We start from the raw sequence: 24681 nt of genomic DNA, 5'->3' as shown, positions 1-24681 counted from the left end.
ACAAGTGAGTGTGGGATGAGGAGGAACATGTAAACGTTGAGTTGGAGAGTGGGAGTGTTTCTGACTGAATATAGTCTTTTAAGTTTTAAGAATATCAGTTTTTGCTCTGTGAAAGCGATATTGACATTGGTACAGTAGATCTTGCTAAGTGGAACAGTAGATCTTGGTAAGTGGGTAACAATGTTTTAACAGATGTTTGCAGATTAACATTGAAGCAAAATAATTAGTGCATGCTTATCAATGTACTCCTTTCACCAAAAGAAAGACAAAGGGCCAAATTAGGGTAGAAAAAAAACATATATTAATATACTGCAGTGTGCACACATTAAGAAAAAACACAGACATTATTTCTGGACACACAAGAATGCTTGTGCCCATGTAGCAAAGCAAATCAACTTTTAGTGCCAGAAGAAGAGACATTGCCTGTATCATGGAGTCTGATCCCTTTCTGTCAGTGATTTTAGGAAGTCTGGTTGTAGCTGTCTGGACCACTCGGTTTTAAAATGAATTTGTACTCGTCGTACTTTTAGGCCATACTGTACTACCTGATAACACTTGAAAAGGCAGATATCCTAACACTACAATGTTATTCAAGCCCTCAAAGGTCTTTTGTGGTTATTCTGTAAGTTTTGAGGAACACAAAAAGGTTAATTTCCTGCTGAAAAATAGGAAGAAGAAATGCCAATTTCGACTGTAGAGCTTTCATCAGGTGAGAAGGTGAGAAGGTGACATGTGCTTCTTCTATGTTCAATGTGGAATTAACCTTAACGTGTTCCTTAATGTCCCTGCAGTGAATGCACAGTGACGCAGTTCCCTACTCGAACATGTAAGTTTAATACCTAGATGTCAACACCACATCCATAAGCATGTTAGGGTGCATGATTCAGAGTGCCTGTACTGTACAGTGTAAAGTATTTGGAGTTAAGCAAATATAGACTAATTGCGAGGTACCAAGGCTCCATGAATGCATCAACTGGACATGCTTATCATTGGACTTGCAGACGGCATGACATTACAAACATATTCAACACACCTACATTTGAACAAAGCATAAATTAAGTTTTTAAAATACCCAGCCTGCCTTCTGATGACAAAAAAATGTAGAATTTACAGTGTGATGGCCACAGGTCTGGTTCTGGGGTGATTCCCCATCTCCCTGCACCAATCGGATTTCAGCAAAAATGAAAGAAACTGGAAAATACCAAATGTTTTCACTTCTGACTTCAGTTTCAAGCTGGGCTCAGTCTGGCGTCTTTAGCTATTCCCTAGTCTGTGCGAAGCAAGGATGTAACCTTTTTCAGCAGAGCCAGAGGAAAGTAATGATAGCTCAATGCCTTTGTGTTACAAATCCAAAAAGATGTGAACCAATTATTGTACAGTATACATCCAAACTTCACCCTGGCACTACATCCAAGGATGCTCTGCTGAAAGCAACGATCTTTACAGCTCCCGTTGTCTCTTGCTGCTTCAGAGCACATTATTCTGCCAAGATGATTGTCATGCAGATGCAAATAGTAGCACATTTCTTGAATGGAGAAAGTCCTAAAGTGCTTCTTGCAAAGTTTTCAAATGTACAGTAGTATCGTACAACTTAAGTATCTAGAATATAACAGCAAAATAGTACTATATCCAGCATTCAATTGTTAATTCCATCTCAAACTCTGAACTGCATGCACCTTCACTGTTCGAACCTTAGCAACTCCTGATACAGAGTTCAAAGAAGACGGAGAAGGAAATGTCCCAGATGAGATCTCTGGCATCATGACTTATTAAAGAAAATAAATCCCAGGGTAATCTTCAAAATATTGTGTTGTTTCAAAACTGAAGCACAGAAGATGTTTACCTTTTGGGACTGTGGCTGCAAAACAAAAGAATTGAAGGTTGTCTTAGAGCAATGCAGGTAGCTATGTAATTGCAAACACAATACACACCCCCACACGCAGTTGCATATACAAGACGTGCTGAGATTCTCTCGTGAGCCAAATATGACAGGCAGCTGTCTAAGTTTCATGCTTAAATTTCATTTTTTCTATGTAAATATACATATATGATTATCATATTAATTATTATGATATGTATTATGATAGCATATACTCATATTATCTTATAACAATGTGTTTATTACTAATTAGTCATTGATATATTTAATAGATCTTATATTCATATAAGATCATATTTTATATGAATTAAGTTTCTTCTTCTTTCAACGTCACTCCCGTTGAAGGCAATTGGAAGTAAATTTAAAACTATTCAATCTGTGCTCAGATTTTTCATCAGAAACCACCCAGAAGGCTTGGTTTGCATCATGAAAATGTGTGTTTTGTGCCTGCGTCCATGATTTGTGATACAATCAGTGTGTTCCTTAAGAAGACATTTCTAAATAGTTGAATGTCACACTGGAAAGGTGTCACATCCAGCTGCTGTTTGGCAGAATGCTCTTGCAGCTGAGTCTCTTGCAGCCTGCAGATGAGTGCTGATGGGTAATGTATCAGGAACTACAGAGCTGGATGTGCTGGAAGTAAGTTTTCCATAATGCTTCCTATCTCATAAATCATTTTGTTGTCTTCATTGGTGTTACCTACTGTAAAAAGAAAGGGAACTAGACCTGAAACAAAGCCAAAGGCCCAGACTCCGATCCACTAGAGGGCAGACTTATATTTGCAAAAGGACTGTGTGCAGGCATAGAGTTTGCAGTCCAGCTCATGTTCACTCAGGGGCTGAAAGCTTATCGGAAATCCTGGTACTGCGGTGATACTGTGGAATAGCTGAACTACCCTATGTCTATCAATTAAATTACATTTCATGGCACAAAATACAACAGAGTTACAAAGTTACAAAGAAACATGCAAACAACAGAACATAACAGTGTGCTCCCCCTGGGTCTAAAATTATACCAGGTAATGCATGTTCAATTCTTCAGAATCATAAATTCTTTGGTTGGTTTGGAATTCAAGGGAAACACTATTTGCAAAACAAAACATAATCAGTTATGTTACATTAGATACATAGCACCTGTATTTGTACAGAAAACAGTGCTTGGCTGTATTTGCTGCCATAATAGTAGACTTGCCCTTATTAAAGCTTAAATGCACATTATTTGATAACTGTAGGTGCAGCACATTGGAACAGGTAAAACTAGAATTACCAGCTCAGAGCACAGAGGGCCTTAACAATGGGTACAGGCAATAAAAGGGTTTATATTTCAGTGCTATTCTTAGCCTGCCTGACGTTGCAATACCGGAGAGACAATGAGAATGATTTGTCAAATACTGAATGTTACATGCACACCTAGACAACTCGACTGGAGAATATGATTTTCTATTTCCGGCATACTGAACCCGTATTTATATAAAAATTTCAAATACGAAAAGTTCGGGAATTTTAATTTACCTAAAGACGTTTTTCCTCATCTTGCAAGACTTTTCTCAGTCCTTCAACATTGTGGTCAGTAAAAAGGTTTACAGACATCCTTAGTCTGTTCCCGATACATATACTGCATGGTTGTGATTAGAAATAAAAAATTAGGCATGTTAAGATCTCTGTGGTTTGAAATAATATTCAGGACTAAACGGATAAACAGAGCAAATATAACAAGAATGCTTGCTTATTGCTTATTTTTGATGACAAGAGGGTCAAACCTTCTCCAAATAAGCTCTTTATAGGCTACAAAACGCACTATGGAATTTTTAAGTTGTGGTAAGCTTAAATCATTGATTACTGTCCTGTGCTGTCCTATGCTGTCCTATGCTAAATAGAAAGTCATTGGGTGGCTTTCTTTTATTTATGTACTTCTTTTCTTCTGAACATTGGAATCAGCTGTTTCCATACCCTAAAAAGGGCCCACAAGCAAAACAATCCATAAAAATGATATTGCATGGTCTTGTCATTTTTGCCCAGAGCTCCAGTGTCTTCCCAGCTCCCAGAGACATGCCAGCTGGATTAACTGGGGTCTCTGAACTGTATCTGTCTGTGAGTCCACTCGTGGGCTGCAGTCCAACCTTGTGTCCTGTGCTTTCCTGCTGGGCCCCAGGGCACTATGACCCTGGAGAAATGGATAGACTGCTGCCACTGAAAATGAGGTGCAGGACCTTGCTCAATTACTAAAGCAGTTGAACATCCACTTCTTCTTTCGTTTTTTCTTAAGAGAAAGAAATCTCATTCATATTGTTATTGAAGCTGAACGAGAAAAGCCAAACCACAGCGTTCATGTGTGGTGCAGCATTTACTGTCGGTGTCTGGGATGTAGTCAATGCGCCCTCTACTGGCTGTGGAACAGAAATGAGCTCTCTTATCTGAGTGCGCAGCCGTGCTCTCTCTCACTCACCTCTCCGGTGTTTAGCCTTGTTCATTGTCACTGGGAGATCTGCTCTGCATCAGGGAGGCACTCATTTTCACCTTTCTTGGAAACCGGCTGTGCAAAACTGTAGATTTAAAATCACAACATGCAGTCAAAATAATGTTCAATGTGTAGAGCAGTCTTTGCTCCAGCTAATCCTTATAATAGTGATCCTCAGCACCTGGGTAAATTAATCAATTAAGGATTAGTTCAGCAATTAGTTTATTGAACTGTTTAAAATCCTGTAACAGAAGAGTTGCCTTTCCCTGAGGATACAAGAGTGTTATTATGAATTAATGCCTTGCAATCCTTTGCTTGTATAACAAATAAACCGCAACACACATTCGTTAGTTGGCTTGTCCATAAATTTAAGGTCTTGCCAAAAATACTTTATAAAAACTGCAATTGGATATGTTATAACAACTCACTCATCCTATGTGACACTGGTGACAGTGTTCATGCACAGTTAATTTTGTCCATAAATTCTGCAAATTCTGTTTGTGTGTGTATGTTGAGTTTTCATAGAAACAGACTGTTATAATCTCGGCACCTCATGGGACCCCTGTAACTGAATTCTCCCATGGAAGGACACCAGTCTTTTGGTATAGTGGAATTCACTGCTGTTGGAGGTGGATCTGTGAGATGGGGGAGGAGCTCTGTGTTGGAGGAGTAGCTGTGTGGTGGGGGAGGAGCTGTGTGATGGGGGAGGAGCTGTGTGGTGGGGGAGGAGCTGTGGGCTGGAGGAGGAGCTATGTATCCAGAGGGAGGAGCTGAGCAGTGGGAGAGAAGCTGAGTATTGGGGGAGGAGCTGTGTGGTGGGGGAGGAGCTGTGGGCTGGAGGAGGGGCTATGTATCCAGAGGGAGGAGCTGAGCAGTGGGAGAGAAGCTGAGTATTGGGGGAGGAGCTGTGTGGTGGGGGGGAGCTGTGGGCTGGAGGAGGGGCTATGTATCCAGAGGGAGGAGCTGAGCAGTGGGAGAGAAGCTGAGTATTGGGGGAGGAGCTGTGTGGTGGGGGTGGAGCTGTAGGTAGGAGTAGGAGCTGTGTATTGGAGAAGGAACTGAGCTTTGTTGGAGAGGAGCTGAATATTGTCGGTGGAGGAGACAAGGGTTAGGGGAGGAGCTAAAAGCTGAAGAAAAAAGCTGTTGGTGCTTGAGGATGCGAGACACCTGATAGATGGTCAGGGTTTTCTTGCACAGTTTGAGCTCTGTGATCACGGGTTCGAGACAGAAATTCCCAAGCAGTGGAGCACACTGTGCACCACAGAGGATAGGGTTGGATTAACTGACCAGCGTTCTCTTGTCTCTCAGCAAACACAGAGACCCCTGGCACTTGTAGGCATGGAGTACTGCCAGAAGAGGGACATGTCTCTCCTGTAATCGGCAGTGCAGGACTGCATTGCTTGTGACGTGTTAAATCATGACTGTCTCGCAGGTGGGTGGGTCGGAGGAACCTGCCCACATTTCCTCATTCTCCCTCAATCTCAATGTGTGCAGTTGCATGGATTGTGGCACCTTAAGATCCACACAATTGGCATGCCAAATCGGGTGAGATCAAATGCTGAATTATTTTAAAAATAGTAAAAAAAAAGCAAATCACCGGAAGGATTATGAGCCGACACACCAATCATGTGCAAAACAGCACTGAGAATTTGTGCCATCAGTGAAGTATAAAGTCGCCCCCTGTGAATACATTTGGTTTGGTAATTGGAAATAAAAAGAGAAAACCAGTTCCGCCTAGTTTCGCCTTTCACAGTCAGCCTACACCAAAAGAGCCTGATGAATATTTAAACAGCTGCAGTGCACATACCCTGAAAATGAGGAATTGATAGCAAGAGAGAGACAATACAGGCAGCACTAAAATGACTGTCAGTGTTGAAAGATGTCAAGCATGTAGAGGGCCCCCATAAGTCAATTGATACTACATATATTAGCTGTTATGGTTAGATAGCCATTAGTGTGAAGCTTTTTGATCATGAACTCAGTGTCTGATAATGTGACTGCTGTTAACTGATACAGTATTTCCCTTTCCTGTTAAGATGAAATGCTGCTCTTAGATACGGCCGTGACTAGCAGCACAACTGACTGAATTCACCTCAAGTGTGTCTGGGCCTCTGTCACTCAGAGAGCCAGATGAGCTTCTTCATTCTTGCTTTGGAAACCACAATAACAAAGTAACAGAGAACCTGTTCCTGCATTTGCTGCCATACAGAGGAATTTCTCCCAGGTTTTCTGAGAACGCAAGACTCCTAGAGCTTATGAAAAGTGAAGTACACTCTACTTAAGAGAAAAATTATCATGCATACATTTTTACAGGAATCAAACACTGTTGGAATCTTTGAATTATATCATATCAAAAATACAATACATATACATACACAGACCAGATTCACTGAGGGCCAGCAGGTTTTCTACAGCAGGTCACTTTACTTCATCAAGTGCTGAAATTCTTTAAAAAATGTTAAACTGGTCAGGATAAGTGAACGATCCTGTAAACATTAGCCAAATATTGGAAACCCCTGTATGTCAAATGAGGCTTCCTCTGGGGGCTCAGGCCGACCTAAACAGATTTGATTTGTGCTTGAAACCAAATCTCAGACATTAATTCCACAGAATGAAGAGTATTAATCTATTCCACTGTTTCATCAGCATAACTGTGTTCAGTGTTCATTATAACTTGACGTAGGATCTGGGATTAGATCCATTCAGACCACTATAACAATTGTATCGCATAAATGACATTTTTTAACTACTATTTTTGTAAATAGATGCTGAATTATTTATACAGTTCAGAGTGTCTTTTATTAATGTGCTATTGTGAGTGTATGTTTGCATGCTGCCTGTTTTATTGAACATGTAAGCGTCTGTGTATTAAAACAGAACAGGGAAGGAAGGAGGGACATATCAACATGTATATGTCAATTTAAGACACATAACCTTCCTGGGACAGAATAACCTACAGACCTCAAAACTAAATACTGGTGGAAGCAGTGGAACGTGTAGTTCAAGCCCACAAACCATTGCTCTGATCACCACCTCAGCCAAAGGCTATGCTGCAAGAACAATTTAAATAAGAATAAAGAATTCAGGGCCTAGCAGGATACATGTCACGCCCTGTTCAAGCAGGGAATGGTGCTCATAGTGGTCCAGCTATTTAAGTTATTCTGTGGAGGGATTTTTAAAATTCTGGTCCCGTGCACATGTGCTTATACAGACATAAGGACACTGGTCTGTGCACAACAGGACAAGCTCCAGTCACCTGTGGGTGTGGAAAGCACCGAGGTTTCCATGACAATATTTTGAACTAGAGCAAAGTCTGCTGCTGTGTGGAGGGCTTGTCTGGGAGTTATTTAGGACACCTGTAGATATGGCAGCACAAGGGTTAATTCGCCATGTGATTGTCCTTGGAAGGAATAAAAAAAAGACTGTGTCCTTCAGCAGCTTACCTTTAACAGAACAAATATTATCTCTGCATGAGAAAATGTGGACTAAGTACTTCCAACAGCCTTCTTATCGGGGTCGATTTCCAGTATTTGGTAACCTATAGGAAATCCCTCTTCAGCAATTTGGACTGCACAAACAGCCGCGTCTACAGAAAGACTCTTAAAATTAAACAAGGTCTGTATGAAACACATCCCCGTATCTAGGGATCTGCTGTATAGAACGGGGCGGGAGTTGTCAATCAAGACTAATTATGATAACCCATGCAGGAACTCGGAGTGGAGGCATATTTGTGCAAACATAAGTCTGAAAATGCTTTCACTGGCACAGAGCCGACCCTTGCAAACCACAGAACAAGTTATTGCCCCCTTCTTGCATTCAGTCTTCTTCGGATCAGCTAACTTGCCTTATCAATAGTTCTCATGATGCAGTTATATCACCTTGGGCAAACACTTGGGCAGTGTGTACACCACTTAGCGAGAGCAAATAGCCCAGGTGTTTGACAGAGCCCCAGAAATTGTTTTCGCGGAGCCTGCAATCTTTCCTCATATTTCGGCGTTCTCATTAATCAAGCGAGGCGACAGGCGTGTGCGAGTCCGCGTGACGGCGGACAACCCTTCTGCCTGTTTGTGCTGGCGGGAGGTGTGGCTCCTCTTTAACGTTTGCGGAGTGGAGTGAATCTGTGCCATCGGGGGAAAAGAGTTTCCCTCGTACTGTTTAAACAGATTAAAAAATGGGAAAAGGGCTCCTGAGTGGCTTAACCAGTTGAGGCAGTCTTCAGGCTGCTTGTTGAGCCTCTAAACCAGACACAGCCCAGAGCTATGCTGCCAGCTGACTGTTCCCAGGACTCCTGTAGGTGACACACATGACTGCCCGAGTGGCACTGGGTCAGGAAAGGCTTGACTTGGTCCCTGGGTCTGGTGGGCCAGTTGTGAGCATGCAGTGGTGTCTGTGAGAGCAGCACTGACCTCCCCCCAGTGCTAAATCTCCCCTCTGTGTACTGCTGGATTTACAGTCTGAGAAGCGGTGGCTCTGATGTGATCTGAGGGGATTTGTGGAGTTAAGCAACAACCAGTTAATCCTGATTAATAATCACTGATTTACGCTGACTAACAATCACCAATTCTCGAGAGCATAAAAAATAAACAATTAATCGTGATCAATAATTACCGATTAATCCCGATTAACTAGCACTGATTCTCAAGAGCATGGAAGGAAAATGATTAATCTTGATCACCGATTAATCTTGATATACAATGGCTGATGAATTGTGATTAACAATCACTGATTCCACAGTTTAAAAGAGAAGGGGAAAGATGTGGAAATGTGGAATACAACGATCAGAATGAAGTGCACAATGAATGGGAGCCCCCAACAGTGGCTGTTGGTGACCCAAAACCAGATGCCAATGCTTCACTCCTCATAGCAGGTCCATCTCTCGCAGATCTGACTCCACTACCTTTGCTAGGAGATAATTGGCAAACGTGTGTCCCTTACCTTCCTTAAGCTCAGCTGGGCCTCTTTTCCTCTTCCTCATGTTCTCTTTTCTCTTGGGAGAGCTAGTGTCTTCAGAGAGCATTTCCTGGTTGCTTTCAGAATCGTACGTGATCGTCATCTACATGAACGCAACACATATAGCTGATAAGGCACTTAGAACAGCATTTCCATCTGCAGAAGCTGCAGGTACCACGTGCTTTTTTATGTCAATCACTGAGAAATTAGAATGAATGCAAAGGGCAGTGGTGATTGAGTTCATGATTTGTAACATTATTTGAGGGTTGTGTTTGCAGACTCACAAGCCCAGCTTACAGTGCAGGGGAGTTCTGTGAAATCTTTACAAAGACCCATTCCTAGAAAATACTCCAGTTACTAGAATTCTAGGAGAAGCTGACATTGTTTCAAGCAGACGTGTTCTCAACCACCCTTCAGCATTTCAAAACTAACTCAAGATGAGTCATAAAGGTCGCTTACAAGCTATGTTGTGTTACACCCCCAGCACATATGCACACATAAAATGGATACTTTAAAAAAAATGTTTTAAGACTCTCTGCTCTCTGAGGTTTACTGCTGTCCTGGTCTGGAGAGAATGAGACATGTGGATGCATACATCTGCCACGCCCACTTCTAGAGCCATACTGTATGTCATTTCCCATGGTGGCAGATCCACAGAGCACTACAGCAAAGCGAGTGCCAGCTGGCTGTGGGAGTGGCACATCTCTCTGACAAGACCGCAAAGCTGCAAGCTGGAAAACCAAGAGAGCCTTGGCAGACTGATCTCAACTTCACACTAGCGGCTACACACACTGGCCACTGACGTACCCTGGCTTGAAAATCCTACGCAGCTCTATAAAAAAAGATATCTTGTCATCAGAGTCGACGTTACTTGTAATTAAGATTTTCCCACAGTAATTCAAGCCGCTCTCATGCAAAATTCAAAACACGACTGTCATTCTGAATATGTTTAACATTCGCACAATCTCTCCGGGCCTGCGGAATGATTAAGTGATCGAGGCTGGAGTGAGATTACTGCGATGCTAACCTCACTGTCTGAAGAATCGTGGTCCTCTGATTCTGTTTTCAGGGCCTCCAGGACAACCACTGCAAAGACAGATTCATGACTACCACCAGGTATCAGTAAACTGGAGTTTTTTCTTATTGGCATATAGAGCTGATCTTGCCGCAACCTTAATGTTCTGTGAGATCAAATAAAAACTGAACAAGTGGACTGACAGCTCTCAAGATGTGTAGCATATTGCTTAGACCCTGGATTAATAACTGTATTATAAGAACTTGAAACATTATGAAACCATGAAAGACAAATTTTACTAAATATCAAAGGCATAAGGTAATGCTTACGGAAGTAAAAAAATAATAAAATGAAATGTATTCTGTGCCAGAACAAAAAAAAATTAAATGCAATTTGTGCCAAAATACCACAAATATGAAAAACTGAAATAAAAAAAGAACTGCCAGTTTCAAAGATACAGCAAACTTAAAATACAGATTACAGAATGCGTGCAAGAAATATCGTATTAAAAAAAGATCTTTGGAAGGCCAACATGTTATGGCTTTAAACACTGCAAAAGATACATTAACATTTGCACAATATGCAGAATTGTGTACCTGGACAAAGTGAAAGTCCTAAGCTTTTCTGTTCATTTGGTGAAAATTTAATGGATATTATGGGACTTGTCTCCTCCTTTTCTTTTTCTTTTTCTTCAGCTTCATCCTGGAAGCAAATTACCAGATCAATTTCTGAATGAAAACAAGGTACACCATCACTGCCATGATCATGTGTCGATCAAACCTAAGGAATCCAGGGCTGTTTGACATCTTCACTTTGTAATGTGGTTGCACTCGTAAAATGAAGAAGAAAAGAGAAGAGAGCATGAATGAGGAGCTCACCCTGCAGTATGTGTGGGTCCTAATGCCCCAGTATAGGGACAGGGACACTATACTGTAAAAGGGCGCCGTGCTTTGGATGAGACATAAATTCAAAGCCCTGCCTCTCTGTGCATTTCTCAAAAAGAGTAGGGGTGTTCCCCCCGTATCCTGGCCAAATGCCCCCCCTGGTCTTTACCAATCATAGCCTCCTAATAATCCCCATCTATGACCTGGCTTAATTACTGTGTTCTCCTCCCCACTGAGAGCTGGTGTGTTGGGAGCGTACTGTGTGCACTGTGGCTGCCGTCGCATCACCCAGGTGGTTCTGCACATTGGTAGTGGAGGGGATCCCCATTACCTGTAAAGCACTTCGAGTGGAGTGTCCAGAACAGCGCTATAGAAGTGTGAGATTCAGTATTATTATATTAAGAGTTCACAGGGTTACTCACTGATTGCTCAGCTGTTTTTCCCTGCTCTTCCTGTGGGGGGCAGTGGTCTGCCGCAGGGGACTGAGCTTGATCTGAGCTGGAGGAGCCGTGGGTGGGCAGCGGAGGATCTGCCGCAGAGGGCTGTGCGTCCTTCGGGCTCCCGCCAGAGGGGCCGTCGCTCTCCGCCTGGGAGTCGACCTCCTCCGGCGGCTCCTCGGCCGGCTCGCTGAGCTGCCGGAACTTCCCGCGCTCCGACAGGTCCAGCGGCTTGTCCAGGGTTTTTTGGCAAGGGCTGACCAGCTTTCCCAGTTTCTGATCGAGGCTGGCCCTGGCTTTCCCCCCCTCCCTCGGGCTGCTCTCCGCCGGCGGGAGTTTGTTCAGAGAGCTGGCCGAGGCACGGTACAGAGCCGCCTTCCCGTCGTACCAGCAGAACTCCGGCTCGGGCTTCTTCCCCAGCAGGCTCCGGGGGCTGGGGTCCAGGTGGTAGTCCTTCATGTACACCAGGTTGCCGAAGAGGTCGATCACCGGTACGCCGCTGTCCAGCGCCTCCCGAGCGCGGAACCAGTCCGGCGGGCCCCCCGCGGGCCAGCTGTAAGCCAGGTGCTGGCCCTTGTCCACGACGTGTGGCCGGAACGGCACGGGCGCGTGAACCTGGTGGAGCGGCTTCGCGCACGGAGCGGCCCTCCTGGTCGCCGCCGGGGGCGAGCGCGACTTCCCCCGCACTTCCACTCTCTTCGCCCTGCAGGGGGCGATAAACACATGCCGTCTCCTTAGTCGCATTCAGAGCATTCTCGATTGGACTCAAAGCGCTGAAAATCCTTGCTTCGTCACAGCCTTCCAAATAATAACACACATTCTATCTATCTACAGAAATCTAGATGCACAAGAATCCTCCTGTCTAGATCCACCAGCTAAAGTAGCTCTTTCAGGAGCACTGTACGATATCAACACAGCGGATGGACAGCCAAGGCACCCTCCCAATTCTCTCACCTCTTCTCGATCCCTGGACTGCCCTGGGAACTACTCCTCTCCTCTCTCGAACCCGGAGACACCACAGCTATGGTGCTGTGCAGTGTATTGGACATCCTCTGGGCGTGGTGCAGTGACAGGACAAACAGGGACAGTCAGGCTGAGATGGTTGTTAAGGACGGAGTTGTGTGCAGCTTTGCCTACTGTTCCTAAAGGAGCCCACAGGCCTCTTCTTGTCTGAAACCTCACTTTTGTTCCTACTGAATGCATTTAACTGAACTGAACATTGGAACTGAATGCATCTAATAGAAAAAAAAAGATTACACCATCAGAGATATATGTTTCAAGGAATTTATTTAATTTAGTGTTGTATAAAGGATACAAAAGAAAGTACAGCCATCTAATTCTTAATAACTAATCTTTTTCTGAAGAATTTATATGAACCTGATTTTCTGCTTAGAATAACAGCTAATGTGTGATGCATTTTTACAACATCTGAACAAGACAAACAATACTATGAAAACCATGAAATACTTACATGAGTGTCTTGTCCATTCCAGTTAAGCAGCTTTCTGAGAGGATGGGCACCATCTACAAAATTGAAACAAAAATGGACGGATTTTAGAAAACCGTAGTCCAAAGAGTATGTTAACAGAGGGCTTTGTAGATTTGTTTAAATTATCTGTACAAACAATATTGTATCAGTGCTAGCAATGTATGTTCTTTTATTGTTTTGTAATACTTGTTATGTGATAATATTATGTAATTTACAAACCTGTGGATAATTCTAAATATTTAAAAGAGGGATCATTTCTTAGATCTGACATGTTGTGTATTAAGCTCTGTCATATACCGGAACAGTTCCTGATAAATATTTGTTCCTTCCTTGTTTTAATGTGGTTAAAAAAATGAATCATGCCGTTGCTAACTCATGTGTAAGCACACAATCTAGATGATCCTTGAGCACTTCCTTCAAGGAACATCCCTTAAAGACACTTTAAGGGATGTTCCTTGAAGGAAGTGCTCAAGGATCATCTAGATTTCTGTTTTTCGAAAGCCTTAGGGTATCCTGCCCGGAAAAAAATGGAAAGATCACACATACCGTCACCAGCCGATTGTCGACTTTGCTCGGGGTTCCTGGAGATGGGCTGTCCCGGAAGAGCACCCTCTGTTGTCTGCTTCACAGAGGTCAGCGGAGGCAGCACGGCCGCAGATTCTGGTGACAGGTTTGCGTCTGGGGTGGACGCGGTGGAACATTTGCCGTTCTGTTCGCTGTTGAGACACAGATAATAACGACTAGACCTAAAAAAATCAGACAACCTAACAGGCAGCCCCGGGCCTGCAGGTGTTCCTGGTTGGACCCCTGGACCAGAATTTCCCAATCTGTGTCCCAGTATGGTGACTGGGCGCACTGTGAGACATACAGACAATACAGATTCAGGTCCAGGCAACCTGGCCATCAAAGATCCTGTAGCACGGACTGTAAGAATTCCTTTAACCTATCCTGGACTTATTTCACTCAGGGCTTGGACGATGTGGTCTCCCTGAAGTTCCATCTTGTTTCAGCTGGTGAAGCAGTTTTTTTTCTCACTTCTCTACCTGAAATAGTCAGGCTGCTGGTGCAGAGTTGCTGCTGCACATTATTCGGGCGGGTAGATGAAGTGGGTCACCTGATGTATAAGTGCATGTGTGCCATCTGTGTGACTGTGACACAGTCATGTAAAAATCCAGCAGGGACTTACTGCAGCACACTTTGTTGGGGGAGGGGCAAGAACTTTCTAGCACACTTAGTTGGGGAGGGGGGGGACTTACTTCAGCATACTTTGCAGGTTCTTGACCTCTTCCAGGAGCCTCTTGTTTTCCTTCTTCAGCATGGTCATCTCATTCACTGTGGACAAGGACAACAGGTGCTGGAAAGTGAGCCAGGCAACTTTTCACAGGGTTTCTCTCTCACAGCAACACCTTTCACTCAGGCACGGGGCACAGCGCCAGGAAAGGAATGTTTGTCACCAAGCACGGTTCATCTCATTCCCCTGGCTGTTGGATTGCAATGGTTGTATTATCGTGTTTTGTAAGTTTTAACAGTGCACTTTTAGTAGAGCAATTCTATTGCCTTGCCAATACTTCAAGCTGGGATTCTTTGACTACAAACTACCTTACAGAGAGAGAAAAAGGAATAATTTTCTTGTTATTATTTTTATATGTAGTTGCCAATTATTTATCTGGAGTTTCACACTAATCTAAAGGTTCAGTGGTCCTGTACCAACTGGTGGAGTCACACATCCTTCACTGATGGCAAGCCTGCACAAGAACAGGAAACTACAGGGGTCACAGCTTTGTCCAATCTTTTCCATATCCATGAGAGCCCTGGCCAGCTACTTCCAGCTCTGATCTAACTGGGCCTTGAGATGCTACAGTAGGCTACTGACCACAGCTTGAACTCACAACATCTGGATCATAGAGCTCAACCTGTGCTCAGAACAGGTGCCTTTACTGGCTGATCCCCGAGCAGAACGTTCTGTTCGTTTAGTTTAGGTGCTGTAAATAATACTGTAAGACTAATGTGTAATCATGGCTTTGAAATGCATCAAACTGCCACCTTACCAGCTTGTTACTTTAGGGACTACATGAAAGAACAGGAATCTACCTGAAATGACAACTGTACCTAAAATGGAGATGTGCTGCAGACTCTGCATTTGAGATGTTTCATATTCATGCTGCTTCTTTTTGGCAACATCCTGAGTGACTGTACATCTGTCGCACAGACCTGCTCGTAACCTGGAAGAGTTGCAAGGCAGACGAGTCAGTCTCGAACATGTTTAGCAAAGAAGTGGAATGCACAAGTGCAGGCAAACACACCCATTTGCATTGGTGTCTTTGTGAGGACTTCTATCAATTCTCATTCTACATTTATTTATAATCACACTCCACCCAAATGAAATTCCATACAGAGGTGAAAATAGACCTTAAACAATTATTTTTGGCACTTTTATGTTAAGAATATGCTTAGGACATTCTCTCAGCCCAGTCCCCTTCATTGACAAGAACACAGTATATACCCATACACTTTTGTCATCTAACAAGATATATTTTGCAAGAGAGTGGAGGATTCATACCAAAACACCAACTTGGGCAAAGGTAAAGACAGAACTTAAAAATGCAATTTAAACTATGACCGTGTGAATAATTGAGAACTGAAATAAGAAGACTCACCTATTTTCCAAGAGCTTCACGTTTTCATTGAGTATCTTCTGCTGCTCTCGTAACTGCTGGTTCTTGGTGAACAATTCATCCATTCTTTGTGCATCACTGCTTACCCAATAAATAGATTATTAGATTATTAAATTATTGATATGTTTATGACTACTGAAACAGCATCTGATAATCAAAGTATTGTCAAGTAAGGAAGCAAAGAATTTCCTCAGAATTGTAATAAATAGTATAACTTTTAGCTCCCAAGCCAGTATCGTGACAGGCACAGTTTTTGTAACCCAGATCTGTGCAAATGGGATGAACAGGCCTAATTCCCTTTATTCATTACTGTAGGTGAAACCATATGGTGTAACCTAACAGAATGAACTAAGCCAACATTAGGGCAAGGGCTCAAGCAAAAAGATGAAGAAAAAGGCACAACCAGGCATGCACCACATGGTAGTTTCCATAATGTGAATGTGTTGCCCTTCCGAACCACATAAAGTTCACCACTTTCATTTTGTAGGGAGGTTGTCGCCTTTGTGAAGATTCTAGGACTACAGAAAAATTCTACTGTTACTATAATCACAAACTGTTTAAAGGCAAGATTGTATTTGATTTGAAAAACGTCTAGAAAAAAATGACTTAAATAGTCCAACCCATGTACCAGCCATCCTCTCTATGCAAACCTGATTCTAAAACCCCATGCCTCTTTTACTGAAATGGATTTTACCCATTCAGAAGATGCATGCCCTGCACACTGCCCTCTTGCCTTGGAGGACTAATGCAGCTGTGCCAGCTGATTTGGAACCATAGCTGAGGTATTTAGATGCAGTGTCAAGGTACTGTGGAGCTGTACCTCCCTACACTGAACTGAAAGAACTTGGCTGCTCCCTTAAGAGAGTGCATTAAGGTGAAGGTGTGGTATACTGACTCCTCCAGCACACCTCACCTTAATGAAGGGTAAATTGAGGCAGCTCTTACATTATCCTTGCACACAATATGGAATAACTCATTTCATTACACAGAGGTCTCAGGACTTACCAGCATTTTTCCTTATTGAGCTCTGTCACTTTTTCTTGCCAGGCTAGTGAACGATAAAAAACAGTTAGTATAGACATGCAGTGATGGCACTTCAGATACCAGTTAGAAGAAGGTGGTTCATGAACAGCATCACATCAAACCCAGAAGTAATTCAAGGCAGATAGTCACCAGAGTCACTCTTGAGAAACTGACAATGGCAAAATGGGATGCCTATCTCCTCATTGGTACCAGAAGTACATCAAACACTGGTCCTTAACATTATAAATTCCATGTCTCAAACTACCCGAGCCAGCCACTAGCATAAGTGTTCTAATAAAGCTTGGAGGTTTTTATGTGTAAAATATTTTCATTGCTATGGTCCTTTAAAAAAGATATGAAACCAGGAAAGAGTCAAAGGGGGTACCTCTTATCTCTTTGTCATGTAAGTCTCGAAGCTTGTTCAGCACATCATCGAAGTTCTCTGCTGCCATGTCTAAAAACCACTTATAGGGTCTCAGCAGTGTTTATTCTGCAGATGCCTGCTGGTTCCTAAATCGCACAAAAAATAAAACGATTTACAATATTCGAAAAGGTTTACAATCCAAGGAAGCTTCGCTCTACGAGAAACAGTAGATTATTGTTGTTTCTAGTAAAACTTTGCTTTTCTTTTGCACAACTGGTTTGATTTCTGCTTTAACATGTTCTTTCCATCTCAGCTCACACAAATGATTCCTCATCCTGCCAGCCGCTCCTTGAACCTGCACACCCACAGAGGTTTCATCATTTGAGCTTGATATGAGCCCCTCAGCTCCTTATAGGAGAGTCAGTGCCTGATGATGTCTCTCCCTGACATCACTGCAAGCCCACAGGCACCTGGGAAGTCACAACAGTTGCTGTTTTGCCAAGACTGACTAAGTCCTGTACTGCCCCTGAAGACATTTTGCTCTGCCAATTGTGCAACACTACTTGTTTCTTACTACATTTATTCAGGGAATTAAGTTTTCAAGCCCTGGAAAGTCCTGCAATAAAACTAGAGCTTGCACTTATATTGCCAAGCCTCTGTCCACCCAGAAAATAATTCTAATATGGGTTTCCACTCCTGCCTTCTTCATTAGCCCTAGAATATGAATGCACATCCCTGTCTTTTTAAAGAGCAGTTTTGTCGTCCAAAACTTGTACCTGCAAGTGTATAACCGCTCCAAAGAAAGCTGAACCCATATCAGGCTGGAATTAACTGAACCAGCCTTTCTAGTTTCTGGGAAAGTGCCTAAGGCTGACTTTTTTTGGAGCAGAAAGGAGTGGTTTTTATTTTCACAGCTACTTTCGGAAGTGGAAAATGGACCTTTTTCAAGTACAAGAAGAAAGTCAGGCTGCATGACACAAATGGTTGATTTCTAAAGGTGTAAAAAGAAAGGTGATCATTTAAAAAGAAAATCAACTTTGAAGCAAACTGTAAATCTAAAATCTAAAACTAAAATCCCCAGACTCTTTTCAGCTGGCACTGTTGAAGAAGCACATGTAGAAAGAGGAGATATGGAGGTGTCTCTGAAGAATGTATGTGATCTATCTATGTAGGGGAAGCTGCCTGAAACATGTTGCTGTAGTTTTTGAACAAAAAACACTTACGGCAATATTATTTGCAAGTTAACAGTATTTCTTATACATTAAGAGTAAGTTGTTTTATCATGTATACCAAAGTGAGTCAGCCCAGAAAATGTCTTTCTTTCTGCAGAGAGATGATACACAGCTTTAAATATACATTTAGGATCATTTCATTAGTATTAAATTTACATGCAGACATCAAAATTAAAAAAAAATTAAAACAGACTTGGTCAATCACTAGGTAACCTTAATGGGCGACATCCTAATTGTTGAACTGTCATGCTACAGCTTCGGTTTGAGCTTTTATATACAGTGGTGAAGGCGATGGAAACCACAAAGCAAAGCAATAAAGGCAGTTTTTTTATTCAGTGGTTTCTGCAGTTTTTCACAGCAATGTTTAAACTGCAGAAATGTCCTTTGCAGAGGTTTCCCAGTCGGTTTGTCACAGTCCTCCATGCTTTACGCTTATTTTGGTGCTTCAGGTCTTTGAACTGTGTCCCTACCACAGTATAAAAGTGTTGGTTTACCAACAGGCGTGGCTGGAGCATACTATGCCTTAAATGGTGTCCTTCTGAGTTTTTAATGAATTTCTGCAATGCTTATTCTTTTAGTGAAAACCTTCACTCAAGGGGTGTCAAAGATGTAGACAAGAAGCTGCTTGGACTGGCTGTTCCTGAGTTAGCTGTCCAGATGACAGTGCCGCACTCACGCTGTGTTCACCTAGAGCTGTTACCAACTCTTCAATAAGTCCTTTTGGAGCTCTTTGTATGTAAAACAGTGAGTGGCTACTTGTGTGATACACACTTACACTGGAGGAAAGTCTGCCTTCCTCACTACATTTCCACTGGTTAGAGGAAATGAGCCTTAGCCGAACTGGTTCAAAGCTTAGTGCTCTGTTAGCAAGGATGGGATGAAAAGAAAACGGGAAGCATTACATACAATGATCATGCGCTCTGAAAAGTGCTGTATAAAATATAGGTTATTATGGTAAAATTGGGATGAACATCAGAAAAAAATATTTTGGTAACCCAAAAAGAGGTTTCTTTCCTTCTCCTGTCATCATACTTTCTGAGTCATATAAAATACCTGACACTGTTAACAAGTTTACAAGTGGGGAGAGTTGTGTTCTGTGTTTCCCCTAAAGAGACAGGCGTTGTTCAGGAAATAGTGGTGCTACAGCCAATACAAAAGCATGTAATGAGGAAAGTAGAATTTCTGCCTATAGTATGCATGTCTTTGCCTCTGACTCCATGTGTATGATGCATAGGGCACTGTAACATCACTAACATTTTTAAATTCCCAAATGTGATAAAGCAGACTTTCTGAGGGTGTGAGCCTCTTGATTTGTATTTAAACGTCAGCCGCTTTTAACAAGTTAGGATATGTTAAATGTCTGTATCAAACGCTCCAAACAAGAAACTGCATGTTCTTACTAGATTAGTAGTCTGCCGAGTGCTGAGCTATAGGCGTTAATCCCCTCCTACAAATTGGTAGCTGAAGCCTTGTAACGAGAGACTAGCATTTGAATCCTCATTGCAGTGACTGGGCATTCAGTGCCTAATCTTACCCGGTGTGCATGCCACAGTTTCTTCAACTTGTCATCTTTCTGCACAGGCTCACAGGTTAAACTACACATCATTGAAGAGAAATTTGATCATTTGTCAAGAGTATTGTAATGACTGCAGAACATCCCTCTCTTTAAGGGATAAAACCAATTAGTGTACCCTTTCTGCATGTTCTCTAACAGTGTCAATAGATTAGGATCCCACTTACCCATAGTGCTATTAAGTAAAAAATGACTTGCAATTCTTATCTGCATGCGTGCTGTTTCAATTAGGTAATAAAAAAGCAGCTCATAGCGAATGAGAATTTATTCTTTCAAAAGACGTGCAGTTTCAATATAGAGATTGCCAGTGAAGTCATCTCCCTTTAGCTACAATTTATGCAAATCCTCACAACACAACAGGATGTGTGAATTTGATCCATCTGACCCACTTGAGTACACCTGTACACATTATTAGAAGCCTGAGTGTAACCCTTCACTCAGCATCAGTCATAGAAAAGCTCAACAAGAAAGTAACATTAACAGGAGGTGTGAAACTGTGTTCCTAAGTAACATTAACAGGAGGTGTGAAACTGTGTTCCTGCCTAACTGGCACACCATTCAGTTGTACACCTTGCATTACCCAACACAAAGGCGGTGTCCAGACATGTAGAAACGTGGCTCGAGCTCTGGACCTGTAGCAGGAAGGCTATTGGTTCTCATACATTACAACACCCTTCTCTATGAATACAGTAGGTTAAAATGAGAAATTCTTCACATGAAGGGATAAATTGAATATATAAAAGGAATTCTGGAAATGTGCAACTTCCTCAGCCTTCAAATGCATGTTGGTATTTTTTTAAAAGTACTGATGTGGAATGTCTCCTGCTCAGCTGGATCCTGAGACGTGATCACTGTAAAATCCCTGTGGAAAAGCTCTCTGGAGTCAGCCTGGTCTGTGATGACTGATATATTCAATTAGTATTTTCCTATCTGAACTGTACACAGTCCTCACTAATCCAGCTGTGCCTGCATTCCATACCTCAGCAGCACACATACAATCGGAAATTCTCTTTGGGCTACATTTGAGGAAATGTTTAATATTTATTTCTTCAGTAAGACAAATGGAATTACGGCCCATGTAACACCAAGCTCTTGCAATATTAAACAGCTAAGATAGTAAATTGAGTGCTAATATTGTTTATGTTTAACTTGCACTTTGTTTATAGCACAAAGCTTATTTTACTTTGAATTAGGTGCATGCTTTGTGTAATAATTCTTACCAGTTAGTTTACTCTTATGCTGTTGCTGCATCCTAGCCTGAAGGAGACCTTTTCCACTTATTGTTCTACGATTCTGTTTTATTGTTACAGGGCCACACCTTCAAACATACCTGAAACCAAACATGTTTCATTTTTAGTAAATAACCGACTGATACATGATATTGATGTGTCTCTCTACATTGTGACAAGAGCTGACCATGTGAATCATTCTAATGTGAGTAAGATTCTTTAATTTCAGACTAGCAAGCAATTTGGCCATTAATGAGCAAGTATTTATTTATTACATATTGATTATTTTCTCGGGACAGTTTCATCAGCCTTTATCACACTGTTGTTGCTTTTAAAACATTCTTTAGCAGATTCCTGGAACTAACCAGGTTTATTGCTTATTGAAATGTTTATGGATGAATATGTTTTTTAAAATATTAAGACAGTTTCCTCTTTCCCCAGCTAATTTTAAACTCCTTTAAACAATATGCGTGGAATGTGGCTCGCCACACTACATACTAGTGACGCACTACACTGTAAATAAAAGCTGTACGAGAAAGGGACTGTGGCTGTATTATGGGATCTGCTGCAGCACCGAAACCTGAGGACAAGTCATTGAAATGCACCTTTCATTACAGAATGGTCTGCAGCAACGTAGGACAGAACATTGTGGCGCAGGTTCTCCTCCTCTTATATGCACTGCACAGCCACAATTCAGGATACTATGGGAACAAATAATGTTTTGTGGAGCCTGAAAGCCAGTGTCGCTGGCGTAGGAGGATAGGTGGGGAATCCGTGAGACCTAGCTCTTAGTGAGCAAAATATTATTTTATTACCTAAATCTTGGGCATTTCAAATCTTGCTAAACTAATAACCGACATAATCCTAAGCTTCACTACCTATAGACTCCTTGTTTGGAACCAAGGAAATTACATCCTCATTATGACATTTTAACATCAGAAGAAAATAACCACCTTCCACCTCCCATAAAAGCCAGGCAGTTCTTTTCATCCTGCAGGGTCAAATTTATGTCTTTTTTTGAGAAGGCAGTGCTACTGCTATAGGCACTATTGCATCATGCCTCATATAAAGACAACCAGCTTTCCAGCTAAGCAGATAGCATCATGGCAACATTATAAAGCATGTCATACAAACATTTTTTGCAATGTTGCCACACATAAAATAGAATGTTAACAACACTGCTGCATTGTCAGCTTGGACCTTTGTGTTCTGAAAATATTGTGAAGGAAACAAGCCCAAGAAACATTTTCCAAACACATTTGCATAACATATTATCATATATTAAGTGTTGTAATATGGGTAAAATATTATGTCTGAATATGTGACAGAACATTTTCTTCTCTTTTTGAAGGTTTCCAAACCTCAAACCTGTAACATCAGCAAAATGAGATGAGAACCCACCAAGTACAATCATGTATCATGCTGTTAGTGGTCTGGACCAGGTGCAGAATTTCCAGTCTAAACCCCAAGTGGGGTGACTGGTGAAGGAGGTGCCGTAGGGGGTGCGCGTCATTACTTAGACATTAAAGACCCTATGGGAGTGTTCATAAAAACAAAAATGATGTTTTTATGAATGATGGCTGTGTGTCACCTGGGTTGGGGTGGGGTTGCACTTCAGTGACCTCAGTCCTCCCCTTGTGAAAAGCACTTTGGGATCCACTGGGACGAAGGGCGCTATGTAAAAGCAAGGGATTATTATTAAACATAGCCTCTCTATAAGCAATGTGCTATTTTTTTTTATTGAAAAGGGGGCTTCAGTCCTGTACGTGCTGAAATGGACATGGGCTTCGTTCTTAAAGGATACACCCCACTAAGTTTTTACTGATAACTTGTTCATCAATTGTTTTATTGATTTTATATCTCGAATTTCCAATGAAGCATGATGCACCTGATGCAGCAGTGAGTCTTGTCAAAATTCCAGGACTGAATTCTGTGAGTACTGTCATGACATGTCTATACATTGTATCAGTTTTACCACAGTGGCATTCAGAGTTGCCTTTCCCATAGAAAGCGTCCACCTATCTGTTAATCTCTTTTTAAGCCTGGCTAGACCTTCTTGAACGCCCCTCAAAAGTTAAACGCCACACATCATTTACCCATTACTTAAACCCTAAAACAGCATATGGTTTCTAGAGTGCAAGTGTTCACAAGAGCACAGTCAAAACCCATTGTTTCTTTCTGGCTTTCTTAAACATAGAATTATTGATGCCATGATTCTTCAGTGAATCAGCCATTTTCTTTGAAGTTTTTGTCTTTTTTGTCAATAAAGATGGTTTCTGCTTGAAATGCCTGGGGTTTCTAATTCAAGATTCATAACTGTGTCAGATGCTGAGTTAGTTCAGTCTAAAGTCTTAAGAACAATGTAAATATGAAAACCCATCCAATCTCAAAACATCTGTCACTAAAAATATTCTTATTTAGATAAGTGCATTATATTTGTATGGGTGAATAATTTACTGAAACAATCCAAGAGAAGTAGCTTGCTTAAGGGCAAAACTGTATTACCCCACCCAGGGTCAGAGCCATAACCATCCAGTCATGAATCCTGTGCCCAAACCATTACTTCACGCAGCTACTAACACAAAAACACACTTTTCTAACTTTCCAGGGCTCTAGAGTCAAACAATCGGAGATGTCATTTTTGTAAAAAAACATTAAAGATTATCCTCTCTCACTACAGGACAGTGCAAGTCTTCAAAGTTTCAGGTTTGTGGTCTTATTAGCCCCTTTATCACTGTGAAGGATACCATCTGTTACTAAATTAGAGTTTGGGGCATCTATCAGAATGGTTTGATCTTTCCTTGTGGAGGTCTGTGTCCAAATGTCTAAACCCCACTGTTTTCCTAACAGCAACACAGTTCAGAGTTTAGGTCCACGTGAGCTTTCTACTTGCTGTCAGACTGGACTGGTCTACTCCAGGAGAGGGGAAGAAAATAAATATGGCTCACTTACCTGACAGTTCTCCCCTTGGTTAGTTTTTTCCAAAATTCTGGTCCACTCCTCCATTCATTTTTAAGGAAGACGAAAAGAAAGGCCCGGAGAACCTTAAAAGATCCACAGACTCACAGTCACACACCCAAGCAGCTCCGTGTGTCTCTGAGAACCTGTCAGAGCAGTTTGGCCTCAGTGCGGCACACAACTGGAACTGAGGCAGAGCCTGTTCAAAGTAACTTTACCAGTTCTGCAGTAATCTTAAAAAACTGGCAAAACAGGATTCGTGACACCAGCAAATCCAAATAGCTCATTTCACTTCCACCCTTGGAAAAAGAGCAAAAAAACTATTCAAACAGTTTTCAAGGTCTGAATCGGGGCCCTGGGAAGTTGTTTGGTTAGGGGAGTTTCAAACGTAAATTTGGTCTGCACGAGGACTTTGAACGTGTCACGTTTCTCAATCCAGAAACATTTTGGGTGCTTAGAAAGTTAGTTAGCATATTCACACAAGTCATAAAATAACATGCACTGCGGACAAAGAAA

At 42.0% G+C, this 24681-nt stretch overlaps 1 protein-coding gene across 2 annotated transcripts; it reads right to left on the bottom strand.

Moving 5' to 3' along the window:
* Positions 1-278: 278 nt before the first annotated feature.
* Positions 279-24600, bottom strand: rbbp8l (retinoblastoma binding protein 8-like). Of its 2 annotated transcripts, XM_069179517.1 has the most exons (16): positions 24160-24600; positions 22799-22881; positions 17195-17319; positions 16792-16834; positions 15769-15864; positions 15221-15333; positions 14368-14443; positions 13658-13827; positions 13094-13146; positions 12577-12674; positions 11608-12325; positions 10898-11003; positions 10314-10372; positions 9272-9389; positions 4325-4421; positions 279-1858 (listed from the first exon to the last, which is right to left on the bottom strand). In XM_069179517.1, exons 3-15 carry the CDS (start codon positions 17259-17261, stop codon positions 4336-4338), a joined length of 1803 nt encoding a protein of 600 aa, XP_069035618.1. In that variant the 5' UTR covers positions 17262-17319; positions 22799-22881; positions 24160-24600; the 3' UTR covers positions 279-1858; positions 4325-4335. The 2 variants fall into 2 exon arrangements, with proteins under 2 accessions (XP_069035618.1, XP_015220508.2); XM_015365022.2 differs by lacking the exon at positions 22799-22881.
* Positions 24601-24681: the final 81 nt, after the last annotated feature.

Source organism: Lepisosteus oculatus, chromosome 16 (genome assembly GCF_040954835.1).
Source record: "Lepisosteus oculatus isolate fLepOcu1 chromosome 16, fLepOcu1.hap2, whole genome shotgun sequence".
NCBI classification, from domain to species: Eukaryota; Metazoa; Chordata; class Actinopteri; order Semionotiformes; family Lepisosteidae; genus Lepisosteus; species Lepisosteus oculatus.
Note: the sequence above shows the minus strand (reverse complement) of the source record. Positions and strands in the feature narration are given on the sequence as shown.